Source organism: Battus philenor, unplaced genomic scaffold (genome assembly GCF_028537555.1).
Source record: "Battus philenor isolate CCGP_79_NKW_IND1 unplaced genomic scaffold, ilBatPhil1.0.hap1 SCAF_8, whole genome shotgun sequence".
NCBI lineage: Eukaryota > Metazoa > Arthropoda > Insecta > Lepidoptera > Papilionidae > Battus > Battus philenor.
The window spans coordinates 6,186,409-6,214,181 of record NW_027181748.1 but is presented as its reverse complement, the minus strand read 5'-3'; the positions used below and the strand labels follow the sequence as shown (position 1 = coordinate 6,214,181).

General features: G+C 33.2%; 1 protein-coding gene across 4 annotated transcripts; it reads right to left on the bottom strand.

The window, feature by feature from the left end:
- Window positions 1-189: 189 nt before the first annotated feature.
- LOC137931781 (zinc finger SWIM domain-containing protein 8 homolog) lies at window positions 190-27,773 on the bottom strand. 4 transcript variants are annotated; one of them, XM_068775280.1, is made up of 27 exons: window positions 27,694-27,773; window positions 27,224-27,387; window positions 25,100-25,410; window positions 24,516-24,711; window positions 23,510-23,638; window positions 20,874-20,981; window positions 20,054-20,314; window positions 19,524-19,673; window positions 19,128-19,212; window positions 18,469-18,689; window positions 17,733-17,883; window positions 16,799-16,962; window positions 15,599-15,816; window positions 15,245-15,338; window positions 14,158-14,349; window positions 13,109-13,591; window positions 11,671-12,074; window positions 10,547-10,735; window positions 9,779-9,891; window positions 9,613-9,710; window positions 8,779-8,956; window positions 8,014-8,210; window positions 6,717-6,974; window positions 5,287-6,143; window positions 4,382-4,615; window positions 3,197-3,346; window positions 190-2,523 (listed from the first exon to the last, which is right to left on the bottom strand). In XM_068775280.1, exons 2-27 carry the CDS (start codon window positions 27,353-27,355, stop codon window positions 2,457-2,459), a joined length of 5,640 nt encoding a protein of 1,879 aa, XP_068631381.1. In that variant the 5' UTR covers window positions 27,356-27,387; window positions 27,694-27,773; the 3' UTR covers window positions 190-2,456. The 4 variants fall into 4 exon arrangements, with proteins under 4 accessions (XP_068631381.1, XP_068631382.1, XP_068631383.1 ...); XM_068775281.1 differs by having other exon boundaries at window positions 10,547-10,714; XM_068775282.1 differs by lacking the exons at window positions 23,510-23,638; window positions 24,516-24,711; window positions 25,100-25,410; window positions 27,224-27,387; window positions 27,694-27,773 and adding an exon at window positions 21,351-21,377.

Sequence of the window (27,773 nt, the reverse complement as noted above, 5' to 3'; positions counted from 1 at the left end):
CAAAGGAATCACTAAGCATTTGTTGCCAGCTACCGCCTTATATATTTCTAATTTACTCCTCATTGCTCTCAAGACGCTACTTTGCATTACAATATAATAATATAAACGTGTAAATAAAGTTACTATAGTTAATCAAACGCACGCCTACATTCTCACCGGCGACATCTTATAACGTAAACATTGTGATACTGCAAATTTCGACAAGAGTATATCAAAAATAGTGTATCGACGGTCATCTAAAATCTGTCTAATAAATCTGACTCTCGTGACGCTATTTAGGTCACATAAAACATTTTAAGCCAATGCTCGTCATCTAAGGGACTATAGTTATAATTTTGAATTTTCATCTCTTTAGACCGATAACACCCACTTCATTCCCACCCATAAATATCTCTGCCCTTTTAACAAATATTTCGTAAGGCAAAGTCGTTTGACCATAGATATTCTAGTTTCAATCAAAGGTAACACAAATCAACAAACACTATCATGAAAATCGCCCCTAGAAAAAAAATCACAAGGGAAAGAACACAAAAAAGGACTGCAATGATTCTAAATTCTTACTTAAATACACGACCGAGATCTTTAAAAATAATTCGCTAGTGGACTTTTAAAACATAATGAGTCTGGCCTTATGAACAACCTTCGAAATCGTTGTTCAAAAGGCAATTAAAATTAAACTAAAAAAAAAACATTGTGAAATGCTAACCAATACCAACATTTTAAAAAATTTTGAGCTTTCACAATAGATTTCTTAATACTTAGGACATATCTGTGATGAATGTGCATTTATTAGATACAACAAAAACGTTAGTTTTGATTAACATTTGACGCTTCAAATTTTTAATATCAAAAGCAAAAGAATTATTATCTTTTGCCGCGTGATATTAAACATTCTTACCGTTACAAGAAGAAACAATTATAAGATTTAGAGTACTTCACCACTGGGTCTAAACAGCTCTTGCAAAACGACTGACTAGTTTAACAGCTTATTACACAAAATACTTTTCATTGATAAATATATAATATGCAGGGAACGGAATTTTATTTGTGCAAATTAAAGACCCGAAACTACGTTGAATTAACTTAAAATAAGACCTTAGAAAAAACACAAAATTAAAATGAGTTCATCACTCCTAATTGCAACATTTATAGATAGAAAAATAACTTTAAATAAATACACAAAGTTATTTTTTGTCTATTACATCGTCATTGCAAGTACATTAACATTAGAAATATTAATTTCCGTTTTTGTTATAGATGTTCTTAACAAAGTTTTTAGAACTGAATTAACTAAATACATTGTTTTAAAAATTGAAAATAAATAAAATGTAAATTTACGAGACTTGATCAAATTATACAATACGTAATAATTCTACATAAATTAGGCGATCAAATATTGTAGAAATTGCAAACATTTGTGAGCTGAGGAAAATTGCTAAAAAGGATTTTAAATTATAAACAGACACCAGCTTAAGTTCAGTGTTGATAATGAAATATCGTAAATCTTACATCATTAAAACGAATGAATAGAATAAATTGAAAGAGATTAATTATGAAATTATACCAATTGATTTAAAAATGAATTTAAATCATTTACTAGAAAATTATATATATTTTTATAATCAATATTGCAACTTTTGATTCTCTTCAAAACTCTGTGTCACGTTTACTACTGAGATCGAATACCCTCAATGTGTGTTACTATTACTAAGAGAGGTATTTTTTACCCTCGCAAAACTTGAAAGTGCTATAATAATTTAATGCAATATGTAACAAAGTCTCGTGGTATTTTTTTATCTTGGCTTCACACTAGTGAACTAACATAGGCTCGCAATAATACCTTTATACTGTTGCATGTCGGTTAAACGCAATTTTAAGAACAACATATTAGTGCAATAGTATTAGTTGAATTTAAATTCTGAAAACAATATGTCGTGAGATGACGATTTTCGTCTGTGTAATCCAACATTTATCAACCATATGAAAGCAAGTATTGATAGATAATAATACCATCTCAAAAAGGTTTCCAACGAAACCTTGTAACGAGATTATTATTATTTAATCATTTTTAATTATTTTTATAGCGAAAAAAAAATAAGTTTACTACCTCTATACTGCTTAGATTCTTCTCGATAAAATCAACATTCCGAATCTGGAAGTAGTCTATGTAAATACATAGTTAAATGTATGTTAAATGAATGTTTTTACTTTTTGAAACTGCTTAGCAAAGCCTATTTGAAAGAAAAAATATTATTCCGTTGTTTACATTGATATTAGTAAGATATCGACCGGCCCGTGTCTATAACGTATGAAACGAGACTTAGTTACATAGAGCACAGAGGGGGACGTAGTTAGAGAGTATGTAAGTGATAGAGCAGCCGGTATCGCGGCCATTGCGTGTGTTGTGACAGTTTGCGCGCGGAACACCGCACCATACAAACTATCGGCTGCCGGCGTCATTTGCCGTTTGTCTGTAGCGCTGCGTTCAACTGAGTCCACAGGTCCTTCTTGCATGACTTGGATCTGGAATTTTTACTTATGGTCATAGACGTCATCTTATTATCAATAATCAATAATAGTTATTTATATACCAAAAAATAAAAATTATGTACTAACTTTCTTCAAGTATTCTCTTCTTTTTTTACTAATCACATGCTTATATGAAAGTATCATTGAAATTGCAATTTGTCCTGTATTTATATCATTACTAGCCATTAGCATGTAATTTTGTAAATATTGTTGGCAATCCATTATCAATAAAATTAAAAAAATAAATATCTGACCAAAAATCTTATCTCCTTAAAGTAATTTGAGTAACCAAACCAGAAACACGTTTTTTAAAATAAATCCATAACTTTTCAATAAATTGTATATTGTCATATGAATACTCAAACTCTTAAATCTTGAATGATGGCCATAAAAATATATATTGGACAAGAACCTTTCACAAAAATGAAAATGTGCACTATTTTAAAATTAATTCCTTTTTAAATTTAAAATAGAGACTGAAAAAAGACTAAATCGCGACTGTGCTAGATAGATTCTAATAAGTTTTACATCAATTTTACAAAGAGTTGTTAGTAAGAAAGAATCTTTGGATATAGCACATGACAGAACTTCTGCATCAACTAAGTACATGGAAATATTATGATTAAATGAATCTTTTTAAAGATTAGATAAATGATATATTTTGTACCTCCGTAGTGAAGCAAGCCACTCTTTGAACTGTGTGTTACCCTCTGGGGTCAATTGGAATGCAGTGCGAGCTGACAACACAATACCCACAAAATCCTCATACTCCACGGTCGTCAAGTGATATAGCTTCTGGTGGATGCATTGGATGTACCTGTATGACAAAATAATAGTTTCGGAACATTTGTTGACCCACTTTCAAGAAATTGGTTGTTGACACAGCCAATAAAATCACTATTACATTTTCTAGTATAGAAAGAGTCTTTATTTTTCGAACATATAGTCTTTTAGTTCATACTATACAGTGTGATTGGTTGTAAGTGTAAAAACTTTAAAGGGACGAAAGAAAAATTAGTGTATTTGTTTATGTAATTGTTTCATTAAAAACCATTTACGATTAAAACATTCATGTAACTTATCGTAAGGCAAGTTTTATTATATCCACAATACAATCACAGCCTCACACCACATGTTGTGATTTCCAGTGTTTATTAAATGAAAAATAAAAAGTTTGTTAAACACAAACTTTTGCATTTACTGGCAGGACAGCATCAGCTAGGTTCATCATCATCATTTCCGCCATAGAATGTCCGCAACTGCTCAACAACCCCAATATATTTCAAACAAGATCAGTTGAAATCGTTACTAGATATATAAGTAGGTAGTATAAGACACCAACAATTTTACTACTACTACTATTATGTACTACTTATGCTTTGCTATTGTGTAAATAGATAACAAGTAAAAACTGTGCATGTTGTACTTTGAATCAATGAACTAATACTAGAATTTTTAATGAAGTATAAATTTATATCAAACATTTAACACAATTATAACAAAAGATTTAAACATGAATTCAAATCATCCTCTAGAGCATTAATTACATTTTTACTATAAAAATACTGTAACTTTTGATTCTTTTTTCAAAATTATGCATCATATTTACTGTTGAGATTTATTCAAACTCAACATGTGTCACTAAGAGGTTTTTTCGTAAACTTTTTTGTAATATGTATGGGTATTTTTGTAACATTAATTTTTTATATTATGACATTAATTATTTTTCATGTCCTGACTTACACTGCTGCTCAAGTGGCATTTGCGGATACCGCGAGTTCGAAACAGACGGCACTTAGCTTAAAACTTATGTTACAAAAACTTTACATTTTGAAATAATGTAAATACTTACATTTGCTGACATTTTTGCACAAGCGGCGCAAGGGCCCCGCGTAAGTGTTGCATAACCAGGTGGTGAGGGCCACCTCGTGCCAACCAATGTGCAGACTCCACGCACAACTCGTATAGCACGAAAGGCGACACTACAGAGTTGACTGCGCACAAGCAGAACTGATGCAGATATTGTGCGCCGAGACGCTTCGATATCCTCAGTAGCCACTTAACATGTTCGCCGTAAGGAGGATTCCTTCAAAAGTAAAAGTAATTTGCAATTTTAGTTAAGTCATATATATACAACTTGTTTTGTACATTTATTTTTGCATTTTATAATCATTATTATCATTTCAGTCGCAAAACGTCCATGATGACGAGCTATATGCCACCCTAAGGTGAGCAGAGACAACAAACAGAAAAGCATATAAAACAATTTTATATGTATACACTAGATTTATTCGTTTTGTCCGATCATTATATGATATAAACATTCGTTTAAATTTAAATTTATTATAATAGGATACTATAGCGCAGGGCTGGCCAACCTACGGCTTGCGAACCGCATGTGGCTCTTTCCAAGATTATTAGTAGCTTGCGATAAATGTAGCTGGGTACAATATTCATTTTTATTTAATTATATTTTAATAAATTGTTATTGTTTCGTATGTTAAAAACTTTTAAAAAGTTCTCTAATATTTAATTTCAATGCATATATTTTGTACTTTTGTAAATAAATAAAACATTTTTGAAATTTGAAATATTTGCAACTCACCAAAAATTTCAAATTTAGAATAATGACTCGTATTATCAAGGCCCTTGGCCACCCCTGCTACAGTTTATCATTTACTGAAGTAAAGCAAAGAATTTAAAATAAATCAAAGTTCTTCTAAATATATAATAAAAGCTATATTAAAAAAGACATACCTCCCAAATTTATTCTGTGGTCGGTCATCATGCACTCGTCTCGCTTGCGTTTCCAAAGCTAACATCCCTACTCGGTAGGCTGCCAAGAGACGCCTCAACTGTGCCTGAGATAATGATGGAGGGCCCGGTGTCGGAGGAGGTAGACCGCTAACATTGTTTACACTGCTTATGCTTCCTATGTTTCCCATAGCTCCCATGTTGCTAACGTTTCCCATATTGGCCACGTTACTCACGTTTCCAACGCTTCCCATCGTGCTCACGTTTCCCATGTTGCTCACATTTCCCATGTTAGTCACATTTCCCATATTGCTAACACTTCCCATATTAGTCACGTTTCCCATGTTAGTTACATTTCCCATGTTAGTCACGTTTCCCATGGTACTCACACTTGCCATGTTCGTTACATTTGCCATGTTCGTTACATTTGCCATGTTTGTCAAATTTCCCACACTTCCTATATTGTTCACGTTTCCCATGTTATTCACGTTTCCCATATTATTTGCGTTAGACATATTGCCTACGTTTCCGGCATTATTTACGCTTCCCATGTTGCCAACAGTCCCCATATTACTAACGTTTCCGACTGTCCCAACATTGGCTACGTTTGCTATGTTACTGGCATTTCCCATATTGCTCACGCTGCCGATATTTCCAGCATTACCCATGTTCCCCATGTTTCCCATGTTTACTACATTTGCCATGTTCACTACGTTTCCTATACTGACAACGTTTCCCATATTGCTCACGTTTCCAATTGTTCCAACACCATTCACACCCGCACCAACTGAAGACACAGTGCCCACGGCTGTAACCGTACTGTGTGTGGCCGGCAGTGGGGGTGGAATCGGAGCTGGATGCTGTAAAAAGTATAACAGTTTACAATTAAAGTATCGCAGCAGACTATTCAGAAAACAATTATTTTATTAGAGAAAAATTTCTAAACACTGAATAATTTTTACGACGAAGTTATCCATAAATAAAAATTTGTACGAAATATCTTATAATTTTATATACACTTTTCCAGTCAATAAAAAAACAGTCGTCGCTGAAACTGGCCACCGTGTACAAAGTAAATGAAAGTTAGTAAGTCAACAAATTCAAAGTAATACAGTGACGAAAGCTATTTTGAACCAGTACACCACAAGCATCGTCAGACTAGATGTTTAAATTTCTAGTAATTTAGCAGCTTTCGAGTTATCTTCTACACGAGGGTAATTTTTTTTTTTTCAATTGTGTTTCGAAACACTATTTTTATAGTTCCTCGTAAAGATCTTGCAATTTTTTTATTTTTCACGCAGTCCCTTCATATTTACAGCACCAGTTTTGAGTGTGCTACTTATAAAGCTCTTTTGCGATATTTTTGTGTAATGTTTTATACGGTCCCTATCCAATGAACCATAGTTTTGAGTTAAAGATTATTCGATGCTTACATTAACGGCAATGGATGCTGAAAGCGTGGGGTGAGCTTGATGCGCCGGGAGTGGTGGGAGCGCCGGTAGCGGCGGGTGCGTTGTGAGCGTGGCATGGGTGGCGTGTGTGGGCAGCGACGCATGCGCCACGTGTTGCGGGTGCTGCGGCAACGCGGCGTGGCCCGCATGTGTGGCGTGTGGCTGCGCCACTATACCGCGCACGAAGTACTGCGGCAACGCATAAGGGGGCGCTGGATGTGGTGCTGATGTACCACCATACTGTCGAAAATTTTATATTAAATTAAATTACTTTTCGCTACGAGCATCACATATAGACGACATCCGTTTGACTATTTGTGTGTACAAGTGTCGCCTGTAGATGACGTCAATGACATGACACTTGACCATCATTCACAGATCAGCGATGTCATCGGGAAAGTACACACTGACGCTAAAGGGTATAAACATAAATATTACTACTGAAGTAAAAGAAGTATACGAAGGCATTTGGTTCTCGTGAAATAAATTAAAAGCGATCAAATGGCATTTATAGAAATATAAGATGCTTTCAGACGAAATGCATTAGATAAAATCATTTTTAAGAAACCAAAACTTTTGGGGTAATGGTACAGTGAGGAATGAATTATTGTTAGTCTGACGTTTATAAAACTGATCACTGGAAAAAAACACGTTACTGTTTGTGGTGGGCATTACTATGATCAGGAAGCACATTCGAGATAATTATTTCGGACGGGAACTCAATTTCATATCAGTTTCTAATAAAGTGTGCTCTTCCAACATTCTTCTTATGACAAAAATAGATCATAATAAAAAAAGTATTTGTACCATTCCTTAATATTAATAAAGATGTATTCTAGAATAGTTTAGTTTTAGTTAACCCTTTCACTGCGGAGCGCCTAAAATGAATTACTCTCTCAGTCATTAATCCATGATAGAGGCAAAATTGATGTTTTTGGTTTGTATTTCGTTATGTGACACAATATCCACACAGGAAGCATATGCAGCTGTCGCGTTGATAAACAACAAATTAATGAAAATGATCATGCAATTATTAACACTATAATGTAAAACAAATGCACGCTATTCGCCGAGAGAAAGCGTCTAGAGCGCCAGAAGGCGCTGTTCGCTGGGAAAGTGTCTATAGTCGAGCGCCAAAAGGCGCTGTTCGCAGCGAAAGGGTTAGTAGCGACAATATTGTATTAAGTTTATGGTATATGTAAAGATATTGTATGATTGAAAATAAATATAATATATAAAATAAATGTAAATAAATAGAAATATAAAAAAAGTTAATCACCTGTAGTTGATATATTTGAGGTGGATATGGATGGTAAGTGAAAGGGTATGGAAGGGCGTAGGGCACAGGCAACGCGACGGGAGGCGGGGCACGGTACTGCGGCTCCTCAGCGACCTCTTCCTCGGTCCCTTGCCGCAGGTACAGTTCATGCCAGTAGCGTGCGACCGTGTATAGAACCTCCGGGTACACACCACCACCTGCGAAATTCAAATAACTTTCTTTACTCTTCAACCGTATGATTGGTTATAGGTATAAAAGCTTTCACGGTATGAACGTGTAACACATTTGCTGTCAATTAATGTTTGATACACGATAAACAAAAGTCAATTTCTTCAAAAATAATAAACAATATAACAATTATTAGAAATATAATCGTTATATTGTTTGTGGTTTATTATTATAAGAGATCTGATAATGATGATCTAATCTGAATAATTACTTATCAAAATTATTTTATTAACAAAAACTTATCAAAAATCCAATTACAGTGTGTAACATTTTGTATTTAATAATAAAGCTTGGAAATGACTTGCTCTACTAAGGTGTTAAATTAAGGATTTTGTAAAAGTAACTACATAAAACCCGTTAGTTTGTTGAAGGCTCTTCTCTGATCAGGGCAGGTTAGGGACTGTCACAGCTTTAAGTTGAAGGATGCCCATAATGTAAGGGAGCTCGATCTGATATTCCAGTTTCTATTAAATTGGTCTCTTTTTTACTTTCCAATAATTAAAACTGTAATTTTTTAACTGAAATTTTATAATTTACCTTTGGCTGCGGCCTCGACAGTGAGACATGCGCGTTCCAGCATGGCGTCGCTCTGCTCCTTGCACTGCAGCACTGCGCGCTGTATCTCGTTGTAGTTAAGTGCGTGCGCGTGAGGTAGCACGGACAGCGCCAGCTCGGCCGCCGCTCGTACAATGTGCACATCGCGACCCGATGATGCCTATTAATATTATATTGCTTATTAGTATTATATTATCTATTAGTATTATATTGTTTATAAATATTACACTATCTAATAATATAGTAATGCTTAATAACATAATACTTCTTAAATTCATTCATTACATTTTAGTTTTCGGCCCCAGTGGCAAGCTCAGTCGCTCAACGAGCCACGGAGAGGGCTATGTTCGGGACTTCACTGACGTATCAAATAAGTAATAAATTCTGCAGACGAATGAAAGTAGCCGTCATAGCTCAGCGGATTAACTTATTGAAGTAGCAGTGGACAGGCAACATGAAGTGCTGATGAAGTGAAGATCACGGACTGACGAGTGCAGCATAGGACACACAAGATGAATAGTTCAACTTGTTAAGGTAACCGAAAAACGCCTCTCCGAACGGTCCTATTGGAAATATATGGACAAGGTCTATGTTCAGCAATAGACATCCTGCTGAAATGATATTTATAAAGATAATTCAAACTATATGCTTGGAAAGGTAATTAATATTTAGCAAATAAAATATATAAATGTATACATAAAAGCACAATTTACTAAATTTTTTTTTTTATTTCTTATATCTGACTCTCTCGAACGACAAGTTTGATGACTGTGATACATGAATAAATATTTTTAATTGTGGTTTGTTTTAGTATACCTTATCAGCGATGCCTGCTGCTTCCGGTGGCGTTAAGTGTCCTTCCCATGCATCGATTAAGAACAATATGGCCGGCGCACCGATGTCCATAGCTTGACCTAAACACAAAAGTTTATTAAAGAAATCTCAATATTTACTTCCAAAAAATATGGCAAAAACTGCATACCTGTTATCCAGCTGACATGTGAAGAGTATGTTCGACTCAACCAATTCGCACTGACGCAGTTGTGTAGTCCCAATGCATAGAGGCCCAATTGAAAGGCAGCCATGTGTAAACCTCTGCAAAACAACATTTTATTATACCACAGACAATTAATATATTATGTTTTAGTAAACAATACAGAGTAGTGCATTTACTACTTCTTTTTTCTACAGTCAATAACATTTCCTTTTATATTTTAGAAATGAAATAAATAAAATCAACACACGACAACTAGTGAAGAAGAGGTAGTTTATTAATACACACACAATGTTTTAAAGCTAACAATTTCATATATATTCAATTCTACATTTCCGAAGTTATACTTCTTTAAAAGTAGAATGTACATGTATTCCATGCGCGTGCAAAACACTTGGAAAGCAGCGTAAGCCGTGAAAGAGCTCAAACTACTACAAAAAGTTATGATAAAGAACTATAACTTCGTACCAGAGCCTAAAGTATATTATAAGCAATGCTTCTTTGGATTGTGTTATTCAGTTATTTCATACAAGTTCTCACAATATTTAATTGGTGAGCATATAATTAAGATTATGCCATATTTAAATGAGATAAACAAAACTTTGCCTATTTCTTAAAAAAATAAGCCATACCTCTTACTTCCAACTGATGCCGTTCCGCTATACAAGTATAAAAAAACAATCAACATGGGAGCATATTATTGACCATACTCCAAATATCCTCACATTACCAACGAAAGCGATTGAAAACCTTTACCTATGAGGTCCATGGGGTTCCCTGGCACAAGTTGTCTGAGTAAACAAACTAGTACTTGAAGTTCCGCCGGCTTTGAACAGCACAGACTTAGCGAGCTCGAACATGAAGTGCGCGAAAGCTTCAGAGGGCTGGTTCGGTACAGATGGGTAGACACGTTTTCCTTTATATCTGGAGGAAGTGATTTGATCACTTATATGCATGTAACAGACGAAAAAGAACAATATAGCATCAAGTATACTTGTTAAATCATTATTTATCTATAATGATTTTTGCATGAGTAGTGAAGATTCTTTTTAAGCTTGACTAGATGTCCGCTGCCAGCTTCGCGGGGTGGAAAACATACAATTTGTTTTAATTAACGCACCCTCAACCACCTTGGAGGAGTAATTTCGAAAAATTTATACCAAACTTCTACTTACCGAAATTAATATTACTACAAAATTAATGGAGATATTTTGACAACTTACGTTATGGCATTTACGCATTTTCCATTTTAAAACACGAGTCTTTAATAAGGACATATAATATTGTAAACATTTCTGCCAATAGTCACAAATTATTCTTGTCAAATCAAACAAACGAATATATATTATAACCTAACTTAACCAATGTTTTCAAAATTCCATGTAATATTTTAAACACATAATAAATTTATAATTAAATAAGGAATTGGTAAGAAATAGTTTAGCTTTTAATCTTGAATAATTATATTTAATAAACTATTGTATTTTGAAAAAAGTAAGTCAGTGTGGATACAGAATGTAATATTTCTTTCTAAATTCGTAAAATTCGCATTTATATACATATAAATATTTTATCATCATCATGTCACCCGATAGATGCCCACTAAAAGGCCTACCAACAAAAATAACGACACGTCACAATGCATAGGTATTGTGCCGCCTACAACCAGCGATTTCCCGCGACCTTAACTATGTCGTCGCCCGCCTTGTAGGCCTCTGCCCTGACTGGGTCTACCGGCTCGTGGGTCGCAAATCAGGAACCTTTCGGCCCCTACGCCGTCAGTTGCACGAGCAATATGCACCACTCACTGCCATTCAGACAAGCAAATATTTTAGTGACCCGGTAACTGGATTTTTTCCTATACAAAAATGTGTTTGTACCTGGAATCTTTAGGTCTGGTGAGCGGCGGATGTTGCGTATGCTGGGAATGCTGCGGAATTTGAGTATGCTGAGGATTCTGCGGAATCTGCGTAAGTTGCTGATGTGGAGCAGTCGGTGTATGCTGTGGATGCGGAGGATGTTGCGGATGCTGCGGATGTTGCGGAAGTTGAGGATGTTGCGTAATTTGCGGATGTTGCGTAATTTGCGTATGTTGCGGATGCTGCGGAGGCTGAGGGTGCTGAGGGTGCTGCGGATGTTGTGGATGCTGCGGATGCTGTTGATGCTGCGGATGTTGCACAAGTTGCGGGTGTTGGGAATGTTGTGGTACTGATATCTGCATCGCTGGAGGTGATGGTCCTTCTGTTAATATCATTCGCTCCAAATCCGATACCAACGTACCACCCTGTTATAACAAAAAATAAACATTATTATAATAAAAACATCTAACTAATACAAAAAAATATAAGATAATGTTGACTATAACTTATTCATTGGATAGAATTAATATTGCATTCTTTCCATTGCCCTTTTGTAAGCAAGAAAAAGGAAAAGATATGATTATAAAACGCCAAAAGTTTTTAAAGTAAAATTACGATGGGTTTACATACGGCTTCTTATTAAAATGTGTGCAAATAACAATGTGTAATTTTTTTTCTTTTTAAATCATTGCCTCTCTGTTGTCATAAAATAGCGAGCTAATATAGCTAATACTTCGAAGCTGATAGTTGCTGGTTTTTTTTATAATATACATTCTAATGTTATCAGAGAAACAGATTAAGGGATTAAACAAGAATCAATGCAAGAACATGCCATCACTGATTAAAAAAATCAGTCAAATAATACGCCAAATCATAGAGTAAACAATATGCTTGTAAACGCATCCTTACATCTTCATTGCTGTCAATATAGAAATTTCAGGTAAAAACTTTATTGCAAACACAGTGTAGTACAGTGATAGCGATTCTCTGGAGCTCGTTGTGTAAAAATTATTTTTGTGAAACTATTTTTGAGTCACACATTAAAAATTAGACTTAAAAAAATTATATATTTATAATCAGTGTAAGTTAATTATTTATTAAACAGAATTTAAAATACAATATAGATTATCAATATCAATATATATTAACTAGAAAACAAAAATAATGTATCTGTAATGCAATATTATTGTATTAGTACATAACATCTGGTTTAAGAATTAAATAATTAACTATTATTAAAATTAGTAAATTATTAATAACCAACTCTGACAGTTATGAGAAAAAAATATTTTATTATTAAAACAATTATGAAAATATTATATTTCCAATGTGTGTCACCAAAAATATGATAGAGGCACACAATTAACAGGCGTGTTACATGGGAAATTTTATGAATAACTATGAAAATCATAGCATCAATTATGTTTTTCAAATGGATAATAAATAACACTTTACAAACCGGCGGCAGTTGTGGCATAAACGGCACGATAGCAGTGTGGGTCCCATGATTTCCGTGTGAAATTGTCGCAAGTTGTGGATGCGTCGCATGCGCACCGTGCGTGTTGTGCGTCGGATGTGTAGGGTGCTGGGCATGCGCATGTTGAACGTGTGCATGCTGTGCATGCGCAGCGCGTTGTGCAAGCATCGCTTGATGAGCATGTGCCACGAAGTCTGCATGCGATGCATGTGGAGAATGCGCTAAGCATTCGCCATGAGCAGCATGCTGTTGGAGTGGGACATGCGGCACATGCGCACTGTGCGCTGCGTGTGAGGTGTGTACAGCATGCGTATTGTGACTCGAATTAGCCGCGTGTCCAGTATGAGCTCCATAATGTTGCGCGCTGCCTGAATCCGAGCGGTACGTGCTGAGACGCGGGTTGTTAGTGTAGTACATGCTGACCATTGGACCTTTGGTCAGCTGATGAATGTCACGATCCAGCAACTGAAACAACAAAATGAATATAAGTTCATTTATTGACATTCTTATTATTTTATAGTGATTACTTGAATGAAGAAAAACAATTTAATAGAAGCTAAAATCAAATGATGGATGAAAAAAAAATATTGTTTATCATAAATCTTAACAATAAAAAATGACTGTACGGAAAAGAGAAACTTTTTATATCTTTGTTTACATATAAAATATTAATTCAGTTAGTGGCATGCATCGAACATCTTACAACGATCTTAAAAAGATCATCTGCCACCACGTTCATCTAAGTCTTCGTTGTGCTTGATGGTCTTATTGGTTTAATTGAAAATCTGCTGGAGAAGCCTACATATAGCACATCCTATGGCTGAATTTATTATGACACAAAATGATCATGGAAGTAAGGTTTATTTATTTATTTATTCTGTTCATTTGTTGTCTAACTAACATAAATAAATTAATTAATTTATGGTAATATTTTGCGACTGGCTTATAGCTTTGGACAGTACCTAGTCAGAAGAACTTATAAACGCCCAAAAAATAAAAAATTATTACTGTTCTTATAATGAAGCTCTTACTTTGTTCATTATCCTTGCAAGCTTGACCGGGTCGTCTTTGTAGAAAGCGAGCATTGTAAGAGCCAGCTCGCCTCGTTGCCGTCGCGTACCCTCGCATAGCAAAGGATGTTCAGCTTCCGACACATTTGCCTTCAGACCTAATGCAGCCACTGCGGCTTCGAAGCCCAATGCCTCGTCGCTTGGTAACCTCGCCTAAAAATAAATTAACCACTTTATTTATTATTACAAATTTTTGTCACAACACATTTATTAGTATTCTATAAATGTAATTATTTATTAAGTAATAATTACCTGTTTAAATTTAATAATTTAAAATATTATGCTACACACTGTTGATATAAACTTATATATAGCAGAAATATGCGATTTTGTCATTGTTTAAAGCAGAGGGTGCCTGATTTTTTTTCCGTCATAGCCCACTTTCAAAACTTAGCTAGTTCAAGTGGACACTTAGCTGTTTTCGACACATACTGATTATGGAATATGCAGGTTTTTACAAGTAACAATTTCTGAACTTTTAAAACAAACTGACTGCCTACATAGATAGTTGAGGTGAAGCCAAGATATTAATTCCTCACTATCAAAAGCGTATAAATTTCGTCACCCCAACATAGATCCCCAAAGAACACTGGGATCCGCCTGGATGACTTTTGGAACCACCAGTTTAACCATTTCTTATGTATACACTAAATTAGAGTTTTTTTTTGGAAGAACAAAAAATTATCAAAAATAGTGTCATCGGGGGTACTTGTAGTGCTTTATAATCAACGTTGATATAACTCCCAATTTCTGACGAGGACATTGTCGATTTCTACAATAATTACAAAATTAATCACTTCGTAAGAAATAGTGAAAGTGACTGCATTCTTCATTACAAGTACAAAAAAAGAAGCGCTATTGAGTCTTGTCACACCCTAACAGTTAAAATTGGCTGAGAATTTTTTTTCTTAAATTTCTCATGTAACTTAAACATTTAAAAAGATAATATTGATCATATTTTTGTCGATCATTAGAATAAACTTTACTTCTACTATAGAACTATTATGGAAACATATCTGCTATGTTATAGTCAGTTCATAGTACTCACCGGATGTTTATTTTCCTTGTCAGTGGCAGACAAAACCAAAACTTCGAATAAAAATGTTGCGAGTGCGATTGGCAATAGAGCAGGACCTCGATTTCTGCAATTGAATTATAAAGAAAATTAATTAAAATGTTTTTCGTTAAGAAATTTCTTGTTTTCTTTTATTAAATAATAAAAACTCAGAAAAGTCGTACAAGAAACCTTGGAACCGAAATAATAAATGCAGATATAGAATTTTGCTTTATAGTTTGGTTTAATACTTATCACAAAAATAGTTTTAAAGTTAAAACAATCGGATAAACATTTAATTTGTTGCTTAAGTATATTGTACTAAAAATATAAAATAGAAATACATACCTTAAAGTACCATCACGCAGTTGTTCAGCCTTTTCTCTTGCCAAAGCAAGTTGCTCGGCGCCAGTGGGCAGTTTTTTTAACAACGCTACTAATTCGGTTTCTTGGTTATTCAATTTAACTTCCAACGCCTTCGTGCTAGCGGGTGGTCGCGCCATTTCCAGAGCGTATAGACCGACTCTAAAAGCTAGTTCATGATGCTCACTGAATTCAGCTAAAACCTGTGAATAAAATAAAGGATAAAAATTTATTTACTCAACATAGGAACTTTAAACAGAACTGTTTTATTGATCATCAACTTATTTTTTTTTTTTTTGCTTCCAAAGGTGACATCGTTGTGGAGAAGAAGCAAAAAGAAACTCCACAACAACACATCTTTTATTAAAATTTAACAAAACATATTTATACATATTCACTTCATCAGATATAGCCCAAATGAAATCAGAATAATCAAACAAAATTATTACTAACAATATTTTTCGTACAATTTATCTTTTACTCAGAAACACTAATATAATTAATTATAGATAGGGCACTATTGAACTAACAAATGGTACATTTTCAAAAAATACTTGGTTCTAAACTAAAATACCAAAATACAATCTACTGGAATAAACCACTAAGTAAATGAAAAGCCAAATAGTGAAACATTAGTTCTTCATCTACTCAGTTAATGTAGTTATGGATTTAGTTAAGAGTTTGATGACGTCACTGTGTGCCTATGACTTGTATTATATTCCTTCGGTTTTTAATATCTCTAATTGTTGTTTAAAAATACATGTTTGAATTTGAGAGTTGATTTATATACGACACTATATAAGAGGTGAGACGTGGGGTCTTAGGAAAAGTGGCAATCACATTGAGATACTTCAATGTCAATTATAGATATATTAAAGAAACCCTTGGACATCTGAACATTAAGAATGATGCATCAATTTATTTTAGTTTAGTTATTTCTAAAAATTAAACTTTTAAAATACAAAAATATCTATACTCGGGTAAACATTTACTATCACGTTTGAATCGTCGAATTGTAGTAAGGTACTTTAGATTAGCTTGTGGGACGTCATATTACCAGAGAGAGATCCCAGAAAATTTAAGTGATGTATTTTATGAAAGACCCCTCGTAAGGGAAAAAATATGTAAATACTTAATGTGACAATATTTTCTAGCATAAGAATACATAAAAAATACTGGACATACCGTGCAAAGGAAGGCGCATTTGGCGAGAGTCGCGGAAGCTAGACAGGAGAGGCGGTGGCTCGCTGCGCACAGGCGCGGGGAGGGGGTGTGTCGGCGCCTTGCGCGACGAGCCTCCGCGGCGGCAGCTGCAGCGGCACTGCTGGAGCTCATGCCGTTGCCAAAACCTGCACGACAACAGAATTTTATTAACATTTTAAAGTCGAAATTTAAAAGCAGAACACAAACCAATATAAGGATAAAAAATTTCGATTAATAATAATTTATTTATCTTGACTATTGTAAAACTAAATAAAAAATAAAAACACAATAAGCAAAAAACAATACAGAGGAAAACGCGATTCCTTCCCGACAACCAATGAATGGACTTGGTTCATAAGTAAAAATAGAATAAGTCAACAAGCGATAGAGGATATTGAAAAAGGGTATACATACATTACTAAGGATTACTTATAACACAAAATACTGACTATGCACATAAAAATAAATACATATGTTCAATGATATACTGAAGTATACACCTCTACATATTCCATTTAGGCGTTTGTTGTAATCATTGCAACACAATAACTGCCAAAAAATTATACTCCTTATCAAGGAAAGCGTTAAATAAACATCATCAGCAAAAATCTCACGCTTTTTACTAAAATACAGTAGAAGCGGTAAATAAGCAACGTTTTTACCAATTAACACATTAATAAATAACAATTGTAGGTATAATTTAGTTTAACAGGCGATGATTTCAAGAAACGATTGTACAGTACCTAAGTAAACCTCGCACGTTTCACTGCTTTGTTTGGTTTCACGCTGTGTTTCATAACCAGTCCGACTCGACTCCGCGTACCACAAACATTACCTTATTTTAACTGCCTTACATCACAGCAGAGTTTGTGTTATTTGTAATTCTTGTAAAGATATTGTAAACAAAAGAATCTACCTAAAGCGGGCGGACGGGCAAGCAGCTCGCGAGCCAAGCTGGCCCCTAGAGCACAAGCTTCCCTCGCGTGTCCATGCGCTTGCAGACCCTCTGCACGTGCAAACGACACCTCCCAGCCGCAGACCCATCCTGTATTTACGTTGCTCGATGACTGTAACAATGTAGTGAAACATCAAAAACTCGCAACTAGCATTAAAACACACTGCCTGGCTTGTTAAGAGAATTAATATAATAGCTTTGCTTTGTTAGCAATGGTGATAATATAATACAAAGTTAGTAATGTAAATAATTCCATGATATTATCATTGATTAAGCACTTAAACTCGATGCGAGTTATTCCCTGTCCATCTGTCAGACAATACTCAATTCAACCCCTCCTTCAGTGACTCCTGTATGAGGATCTTACTATTTCTACTTTCATTGTTGATGATCCAATATATACGTTCATTTAAGATTATTAAAGTTAACATAATCGAAATTATCGATATAACAGTTTGAAAGTACACCTTCAAGTGGTCACTGTGAATTTGACTTTGTAATTAAGAATGTCATGGCTAAGCCAGACGATAATTAACTGAATTGTTAACACAAATAAATTGTTGTTTGTAGCCAAGCTAACAGCACATTTATGTCAATTCATTTAATGCCGAAATGAAACTTTAATTAATGAAAACATAATAATAGTTAAATTCTCTCATTATATTGTCACCATCATCATTATGCAGTTTGTACTAACGGCAGTGAGCACAGGGACGCTGGAGCCGGTGCCCTCACTGGCAACGCGCCGTGCTGCTGCAGCATCGTAGTAGTATAGCTGACACTCGTCGTCCGACACCGACTCATCGTTGGAGACCCGTCGTCGTGCATCATCCGAAGACACAGGAGGACTACTCGAAGCGTGCGAGTCCGTCTCACCGCCGCTTTGCTGCATAATTTCCTCTTCATTCTCACAGAACCCTGGCAAAGTAAAAATATGTATATTTATTTTATGCAACTTTTATTGAACTATTCAGAGGGTCATTTGACAGCAAAAAGTTTTATAGCTTCTACACCTACTTTGGATCACCCTGTATAAAATGATCACTCTGAAATCTTTTTTTATTGAAATGCCGTGGGCCAATCACGTCTGGTATTACAAAATCTGTAGGGAAAGTACAATTATAAAGTTTAAAATTTTAAAAATGCTTTCCCAGGTCTAATTATCTGTTTCACTCGCTCATTCGCATTAATACATTTATTCAATATTAAAGTGTTTTTCATAGTATCCAAACTATTTGGGTATCTGATCTCTGTTCAGTATCTCGAAAAAACAATAAATATATATCCTTTCTGTGACGTAATAATGATAATTATTATTATTGCAAACAATATTTAATAAAAATCAACATTTTGTACCTTCAGATGATACACTAGAGTGATTCCCATCACTAGGCCCAGTGTCTCGCGGTGGTTCACCAGAAACTTCTCCTGAACAAGATGGCTGAAACAATTGTGCTTTATAGTTGTATGATTATTTTAAAATATGTATAAGCTTTAAGATTTTCTTAGATGTAATTATAATTATTAAATTATATTATTGCAAAACGTTTTAACTACTTAATTAACCGTAAGTTGAACACCTTAATTTTTATAAAAGTTTTTAAAATTTACAAGCATAGCTATATTATTATGGTGTATAAAGGATTTTAAAGTTTTGAACAAGTATTACAACTTTACAACAGATTGGTCATGTTAAAACTAAATAATTATCATAAAATTATGATGAATTGAGAATTCAAATTTTTTATGTACCTGATTAGAGGGACCCGCGATGGCTAAGTCAACATTAATACGACTTGTCCTGTGCACTAAGGTACGGTGTCCTTGCATCGAAGGGTCTTGATTGGTCAATCGATAACTTAGTGACATTTCATTGTTCAGTACTGCTTTTGAAGAGTTTACCTAAAATAACAGAAGGTGATTTACCAGAATATTGGAGCAAATAAAATACTTATTGAAAATAAACTTGATTCACTTGTCCAATGTAGCCTATGATTTATTTGATACTGGCAAGTATGATTTTGTGAATAATGTTTTGTGATAAAAAAATAATTTTAATATCATTGTCAAACTTAACACAAACTTAACTTTAAAAAATGGACAGGTTAATAAATTATTTCTTCAATAAAACCAGTCGTTGTACTTTGAAGCTACATCTTTGCAACGATTGTAATATTCAAGTGCTCTTTTTTAAGAGCCTGGCAGCCAGTACAAACAGAAAGCCTTCTTTGTGATTATCAGTATAGAATTCATTACTACAATTAGTAACTTTTTATAATTACCTGATGCACACTTTCATTCTGTTTATCATTGTGTCTGAATATAGTAAAGGGGCTGTGATAAAGCGGATTTAGGTCCTTGGTGTATGTTACTCCTGGTATTTGATAGTCATCCCATTCAAGGAAACAGGCTTCCATTGCAGGATGAAATCCAGGGAAAACTTCATTTTCACTTATGCCATTTATATACGGTGAGTGTGTATGTGCTCTTGAATGTCTTGGGTGAGATGATGAACCCATATGGTTGTTACGATTCTTTGCCACCTGCAGATAAAGTAACATAATAATAAAATATCTAAAATACATTTTAATCAACTAGATACTTTTGCACTAGTGATATTATATAGACATATAGTCATGAGTGGACTAGTTGCTCGAGGAAATTAAGTATATAAAATAGTGTTGAAACAGGTAGACTGAAAATAAAAGTTAATTCACAATTTTCTTTTATAATAGATTATGACCTGTATTGTCTCTGACAAAGAGATGTTTCATAAATGTAAACAAAGGCTAATGATGCAAGCTAAATAGTCTTTTTCTTATTTTGATAATTTTAGATCCTAGAATTTGTAAGTACATGACAAAAATAGTTTTTATTACATAAAATATATACAATATGTAACAAGAGCCGGTAGATGTGGCGTAGATAAATGTGGTAGGATAGCTAAGTGAACCTATGACATAGTCAAGTCACCAGGAAGTCATATGAGCAGCACAAGCTCGGTCATCATGGCCATCTTTGAGGGGGGCCAATTTGACACATTTGGCGCCAGTTACCATGGTGATAATGAAGATATAGATAGATAAAAGTCTGTATTCTTACCTTGTCCAAAACTTTCATGTGCCACTGAGCAAACTGTTCGTGCAACATGTCGCGTTCATGTGGGGCCAGTGCTGGATTTAGAGCTGTGAGACGCCACAAAACCACCACCTAACAAACAATTAAAATAATAAATATTAAATTGCAATACTTGGTTAATATAATATTTTGGTCACCAACCCAATTGGATTGGTGGTTTAATCATTAAAAAATACACTTTTTAACACATAAAATCCAATTTTTATATTATTGAAACAATATTTATTTGCCAATCATACTATTTCATATAATTTAAATTTTAACAATAAACTTTCTTATTAACAACGTGTTTAACATTTTAATACAGAAACAATATTTGTTGTTGTCTGATAATTTACAATACACGTAAATGTAAAGTTTCTCAATGTGTTAGTTGACTAATTACGTGTAATTCCTTTATGCTACTGGGCTCGTTCTTGACGGTCGATATCATCTGCTCACAGGGTAAATATAACAGGAGTTCTTGCCCTTTCGAACTGAAGTGCAGGTAACGAACGTCGTTCAACGACATTTTCCTATAGCATAAGAACGAAAAAATTGTGAGCTTATCATATGTTTTACCATTCATACAAATTTTAAATCCATATAAATAATTGTATGTGTAAGGAATATCTATAGTTAAATTTTCTACAAAAATTGCATATATGTATGCTTCAATTTCCAAGTTGATTAACTCCATTTTTTGAATATTATTAAAATTTAATATCAATTCATTTGATTAGCTCCTAACTGTACGTATTCAAAACAAATATTTCCAATAATAAATATTACCGCTTTTAAATGATAAAACCATTTTAGCCATTGAATGATAAATAATTTATGTCAGAAGCCAATCTAATTAATCCCATATTATAATGAATAAAATACAATAAATACATTAAAGACAAATAAACGTAAGCCTGTAAAAAGAAACCACAGTTTCATATGGTTGAAATTGACAATTGTTCAAATGAAACATAACTTTATCTCTATAGGTACTTTAAATTTTTTTATCAATAATAGAAAAGTATCAGTTACAGGAACACCAGTAAATTGATTGAAAATTAGAAACTTCATCTGATACATTAACGAAGATACCGAAATAAGTGCCATAAATATACGAAAAAGTATAGCAGGTAGACCTCTATGCCTAAAAAATGTGATCCAGACTCTATCGCATCCAACAAGTAGACCAGTGAGAAGAGAAAAGAGCAATAATATGATGTACTTGTTTAAATTTATTGCTCCTATTAAACACATCTTAAACTTTAAGGATAAATCGACAGGACGGGAGCACAATACAGCTAACGAAGATGACATTATTTATAATGATAATAACTCAATTTACACAAAGTATAAATTCTCGTAATATTATATAAGAGTAACAGAATGTTATTATTCATTTGTGCTAAAATATTTAATAAGACATATATTTATATATAATGAAAATTTTCCATAATTAAAGAATAATTCAAAGGCATTTAATTTACTTTCACTTGCCAAATCGATTAAGTCCGCTAATCACAAAAAATTTTTAGTAACAATAACAAATATTCCAAGTATATTCCATCGTATACTTTCTATATGTCATCATATAAAAGATGCGTTTGCAATAATACAGTCTACATCGTATTTTTTAATTTGTTATTTGGAAATAATTTTAAAAAGCGACGTATATTTCGTCATTTTTCTCAACATCTTGTTTTATGGAGTTAATCGATTTGTCAAGTGAAGCATTGAAGCAATGAATTTTTTGATTTTCTTATTAATATAAATTTATTTAAAATTAAAATAGACATGCAAATTATAAAAACAACTTTTCAATGATCCTCACTACAGCTATAATCAGTGATTATTATTAGGATACTTATTGCAATATTATAAAATAATAATTGTGTATATTTTTTCTAAAAAAAATATGGAGGCAGCTCCGTAGACTTACAAATACATAAATTAACTAAATAAACTATTTCCGTAGTTCATAACTGGGTACAAGCAAGTATAGTTTGTCGTCCCAATTGCAAAAGGAATAGTTACCCTGCTCATCAGAGAAATTTTTCGATAACCATTTCATCCTTAGCCAAATCTTCATTCTCTTTTCTTAGTTTTTGATGATTGACAAGTCAGTGTTGGTGGAATTTTGGAAACATGTGTGAATAACAGAATTGTGTATTTATAATACTGACTACATAACTTTGTATTGTTTTTTATATATTTGTGAAAACTTTAAATGGCCTTCCTATGCTGTTTTATTATTTAATCTAGCTTTAAGTTTTCTAAAAAAAATTAAATAAGTATAATAAATCTACAAATGTATAAATAGACTTATAAATCAAAATTATTGTTAACACCATTGTACATAAAATATCTCATCCAATTTGATTGCATTATTTGTTAAACTCTTTAATGTCATGCATGATGTAAATCCTAAATAGCACTACATCTATACTATGAAAGCTGCAACATCAACATCTCATTCTAAATCTGTAGATAACAAAACTAAGCACAAAAAGTAATATATTTAACAAGCTTTTTTGTCTCATATTAGTAAAAATAAAACAAAAAGTAATCTAAATGTCAAACATGACTAATGTCATTGTTGTGGTAATTTGAGTCATTACCTCGTCACACAAGGACGAACAGGCGTGTTGCGCTGCGGAGTTGCCGCCTCCACCGCCATGCTTGCCTCCCCCCGTCCCTCCTCCCCAAGCCACCAAGGCCGCCTTTGTGCTGTACCACCATACTATTATCTGTAATTTTTTATCACATAAATAAAACGAAACATGTCTACATACAAGTGATATTTAGTAAATTAACTTATAGGAAACATACATAAAACACTGGAAAAAAATGTCATCCGTAATTAATTGCTGACGAAAGCTACTAGCCTTTTAGCTTATGCAAATTTACCCTACTTAAGTTTTTGTTATTCTAAATACATTCTGCTATAGCACTACTGAAATCGATGTATCGCTCCTTAGGCGCGGCGAGTATATAATGGGCCGCTCCCTTAACCCTTTGCAGTAACAAAAATAGTAGTAATTTCCTATGTGAAAATTTCCCGAGACGCTTTTTAAAATAACATAACGAATCTTCAGATGATCAGAGATTCAGTGGAACTTACAAAACGACCATAATGGATTAGCTGTATTTTTTTATTAATATAGAATAAACATCTTTTGATGACATTGAAAGTATAACCACATTATTATTAGTTGTAATGTATGAAATGTAAAACTGAATCAATTCAACATCGCATTCTCCAAAGCACTATGACATTGATCTGGCCTATACAAATCAAAGTACAACGCTTTTTGACTTTCCACAGAGTAAAGGAAATCATAGATATAACCCTTAAAAGAAAAGTAATATACATATGATCACTCATATATATACACATATTTTTTGTATGTATATATATACAAAAATGTAACATACTTTACAAATTATACGACTGATGCTTTTTATTAGCTCACCCACAGTTGTTTCCATGAGCTCAAATTCGATAAGCCCCACAAAATCAAAATCGACTAGCAACATTACATCAATCACATCAAATGTATGTGCCAATTTTTTTTAATGAAGTTACCATGAACATATTAAACATTTGAATACTAAATTAATTACCTGTTCACAAGCCATGACCTCTTCAGTGATTATTTCTAGCAGAGGTATGGCATTTCTGTCATTTCTTTTTAACATCTCTCTGACAATCGAGAGAAGGTTCCACATTCCCTCTGGCTCTCTACCTCTTAATGGACGAAGGAGTGATGACCATTCTGCTGCGGCAGGAGGTGCACTTGTGCTTAAGTAATTAACATCACTGAAAGAAACGAAACAAAATTTCAAACAACTTAAGATTCAATTCAAATAATAGAAAATAGCATTGTTACTTTATTATAATTAAACTAATTTTCTTTTTATAAATACAATCTTGTATATAATATTAGTCGATTATAAAAAAATCACAAGGTTAACGTCATGTGAAGTACCCCGCATTTGGTTTGACACATTGTACAGACAAGTAAGACTTGATTTGATTTCACAGATATTTATTTCACAGTACTCTCTAAGCTGTGCATGTTTACAGGTAAGTAAAATTCAGGCGAGTTACATATTATACAGACATTTTTGTTGTTACTCTGTAAGGTATTTTGAAATTCTTTTAGGTATGACAAAATTATAGTAATTTTTAAAGATTGTACACTTACCTAAAGACTATTGGTGCTGGTACACAAAACTTTACCAATATCTTATTAATGTTGTTATGCAATGTCTTTTCGTCAAGAAACCATGATGTGTATTCGTACGCCGAAGCACCTGCAGTTGGATCTGGTGCTCCACATGTCGCATTAATTTGGTTAGGTTGAGCCGAAAGTAATTCGTCTAGAATTCGTTGAGCTGTTGGTAGGACTTGTCTTGGAAGTTCTGATATAAGATATTGTGCAAACTTTTGCAGCTGATCTCTTCGCAATCTTTGCAATGATTCTGAGACTGGTGCTCTGAGACATACTTGTGTTGGCTATTGAGAAAACAATTTGATTATTAAATTGTGTATGTATAATTCAAGGAACTTTAAAATGAATTAGTAATAATCTAATAAAGATTTAAGTTTACAATAGAAATTATCACAACACTTAAAAGAAAAAATTCGCAAACTTTTTATGAAAAATAAAATCGAACCTGAAAGATGTTTACACTGTTTTTGCCTTTTTTACAGACACTATGTGTTATTTTTAATCAGCAATTTTACTAAGCAAAGGACTAAAGACTGTTCAATATTAAATCTTCTTAAAACTGAAATCCTTTCATTTTAAATAATGCTCTACAATTGATTTTGCTACTACCCTACATCTGGAAACTTTTTTATGAGCAGTGGCAATTCTGTATCCCGGGAATCGATCCCGTGACCTAGAATCGCAAATATCAGTCATCTACTGCTGGAGTACCACTATAATAGTTGATCTGCTTTTTGTAAAGTAATAACACTAAATAAAAAAATCAGGTATTTCAAGAATTTGTTTAAAAACCAGCAAAAATCACTCTATTATTCAGATAATTTCGCTTAAGCAAAGTTTCAATACATATTTATGTCAATCAACAAGATGGCATTTAAATAATTATCTATGCCCAAAATAATATAAGCATATATGTCATTGTCCTGGAAATTTCACACACTAAAGAAATTTATACACTGCTTGTACCACCTATGTAGTCTCTTCCCTAGAAAACCTAGCTCAATTAAACATCCTTTGTGTTATATATAATATGAGGTAATCAATTATGACAACTCAATAATCTTTTGTCTGAATGTGTTTAAATGTATTAAACAAATATTTCATAGTTCTGTGTCCAAGTTAAGAAATTAAAATAAAAATAAAAGAACTTTATCATAAAAATATCACATTGGTAATATTAATAAATAACCTCATATTAAATAATATTTTTTTTTTTTGATATATGCAAGTCCTTTAACACTGAAACTAAAACAGTTTAGTAGATACCATGTGTTAAGATTTCTTAAACAGTAAGAATGTTATCAAAACCAGTAAAATGTAATAAAGTTAAGCAGTATTTATTATTCTTATTCCATATTAGATTAGTGTTAACCAAGTAGCAGTGTTAGTAGATTATGATATATCAAAAAAATCATGCACAAAGTTTAGACATATGACAAACATTAATGAGTGAATGTCATTAATGAACTAATTTTACTCATTAATTGGAGATTTTTCGGTGGTGTAATTTATTTTTAGTTGTGCGAAAATGCCAAATGTAAGTCAGGTGCGGATTATGGAAAGCATTGCTTTCCCTATTTTATCTAAGAAAATGGCATTATAAACAAGTTAAAAAAGGTTTACCAGTATACTACTCTAAGTAAACAACATATCCTGATTGGTTCTGTCTCTTATCACTTGTTCCGTTCTATGACACTGTCTGGCTGATGAGTAATTCCACTCATATAAAGACATTGAAAAAAAGCTAGAATTATGGACAATCCACAAATAATGAATATTTTATTCTTATAGTATTTAATCTCAGCCAGAAGAATATGAATAAGTTGTAGTTAGAAAGCAATACTTTGAATAATAAGCAACTTGACTGTGCAGATGTGTTCATGTAAACAAAAACCTAGTTACTTACCTGATATAACTTATTATTTTACAATTGTTAAGTGAACAATGAATGAAAGCACATTTTGATTCTAAGTGCATAGGTTAATCACACCTAAATTTATCTAGAACATTACCATGCACACATGTATATTTAAATAAATTTTCATTGTTACTCACATTAAATGTTTAAAAATGGGTCATACAAAACAATTAACTTACCAAATGTATTCTGTAAAGGCACACTGCTACAATGTGGGAACACCAATGAGCTGATGATGAACAGGTGCAGTTACATGATGAGATCCTTTGTCTATCAAAAGTTACTGCCACATTAAATTGTGCACGAGGCATGCTGAGTATAACAGTTGCTGACAAATGAAATCCTAAAAGACAAAAGTTTAATTATTTTGTTATTCAGCCATTTTTTTTACTTTTTACTTTTTAATTAAGACAAAGTTTATGTAGACCAAAAACTGTTAACATTATTTAAAATAAATTTGCTTTTACATGGTAATTTGATCAAGTTAAACAGTGTGTGTAATACTATAGTTAGCAATGTATATTGTCTATCAACACTCTTTTGGTAGAAATTATACACAAATAATTTTACTACTCCTACAATTATAACTAGTATATTTGTAGCATCATATTTTATTAAAATAATAACAATATTCACAAATGACACTTACCAATTTGTAAAACATCTTTAACTGCTCTATCTCTGAATAGATGTTCCCCTCTCTGAAATTCATCTGCAGATCCATTAGCA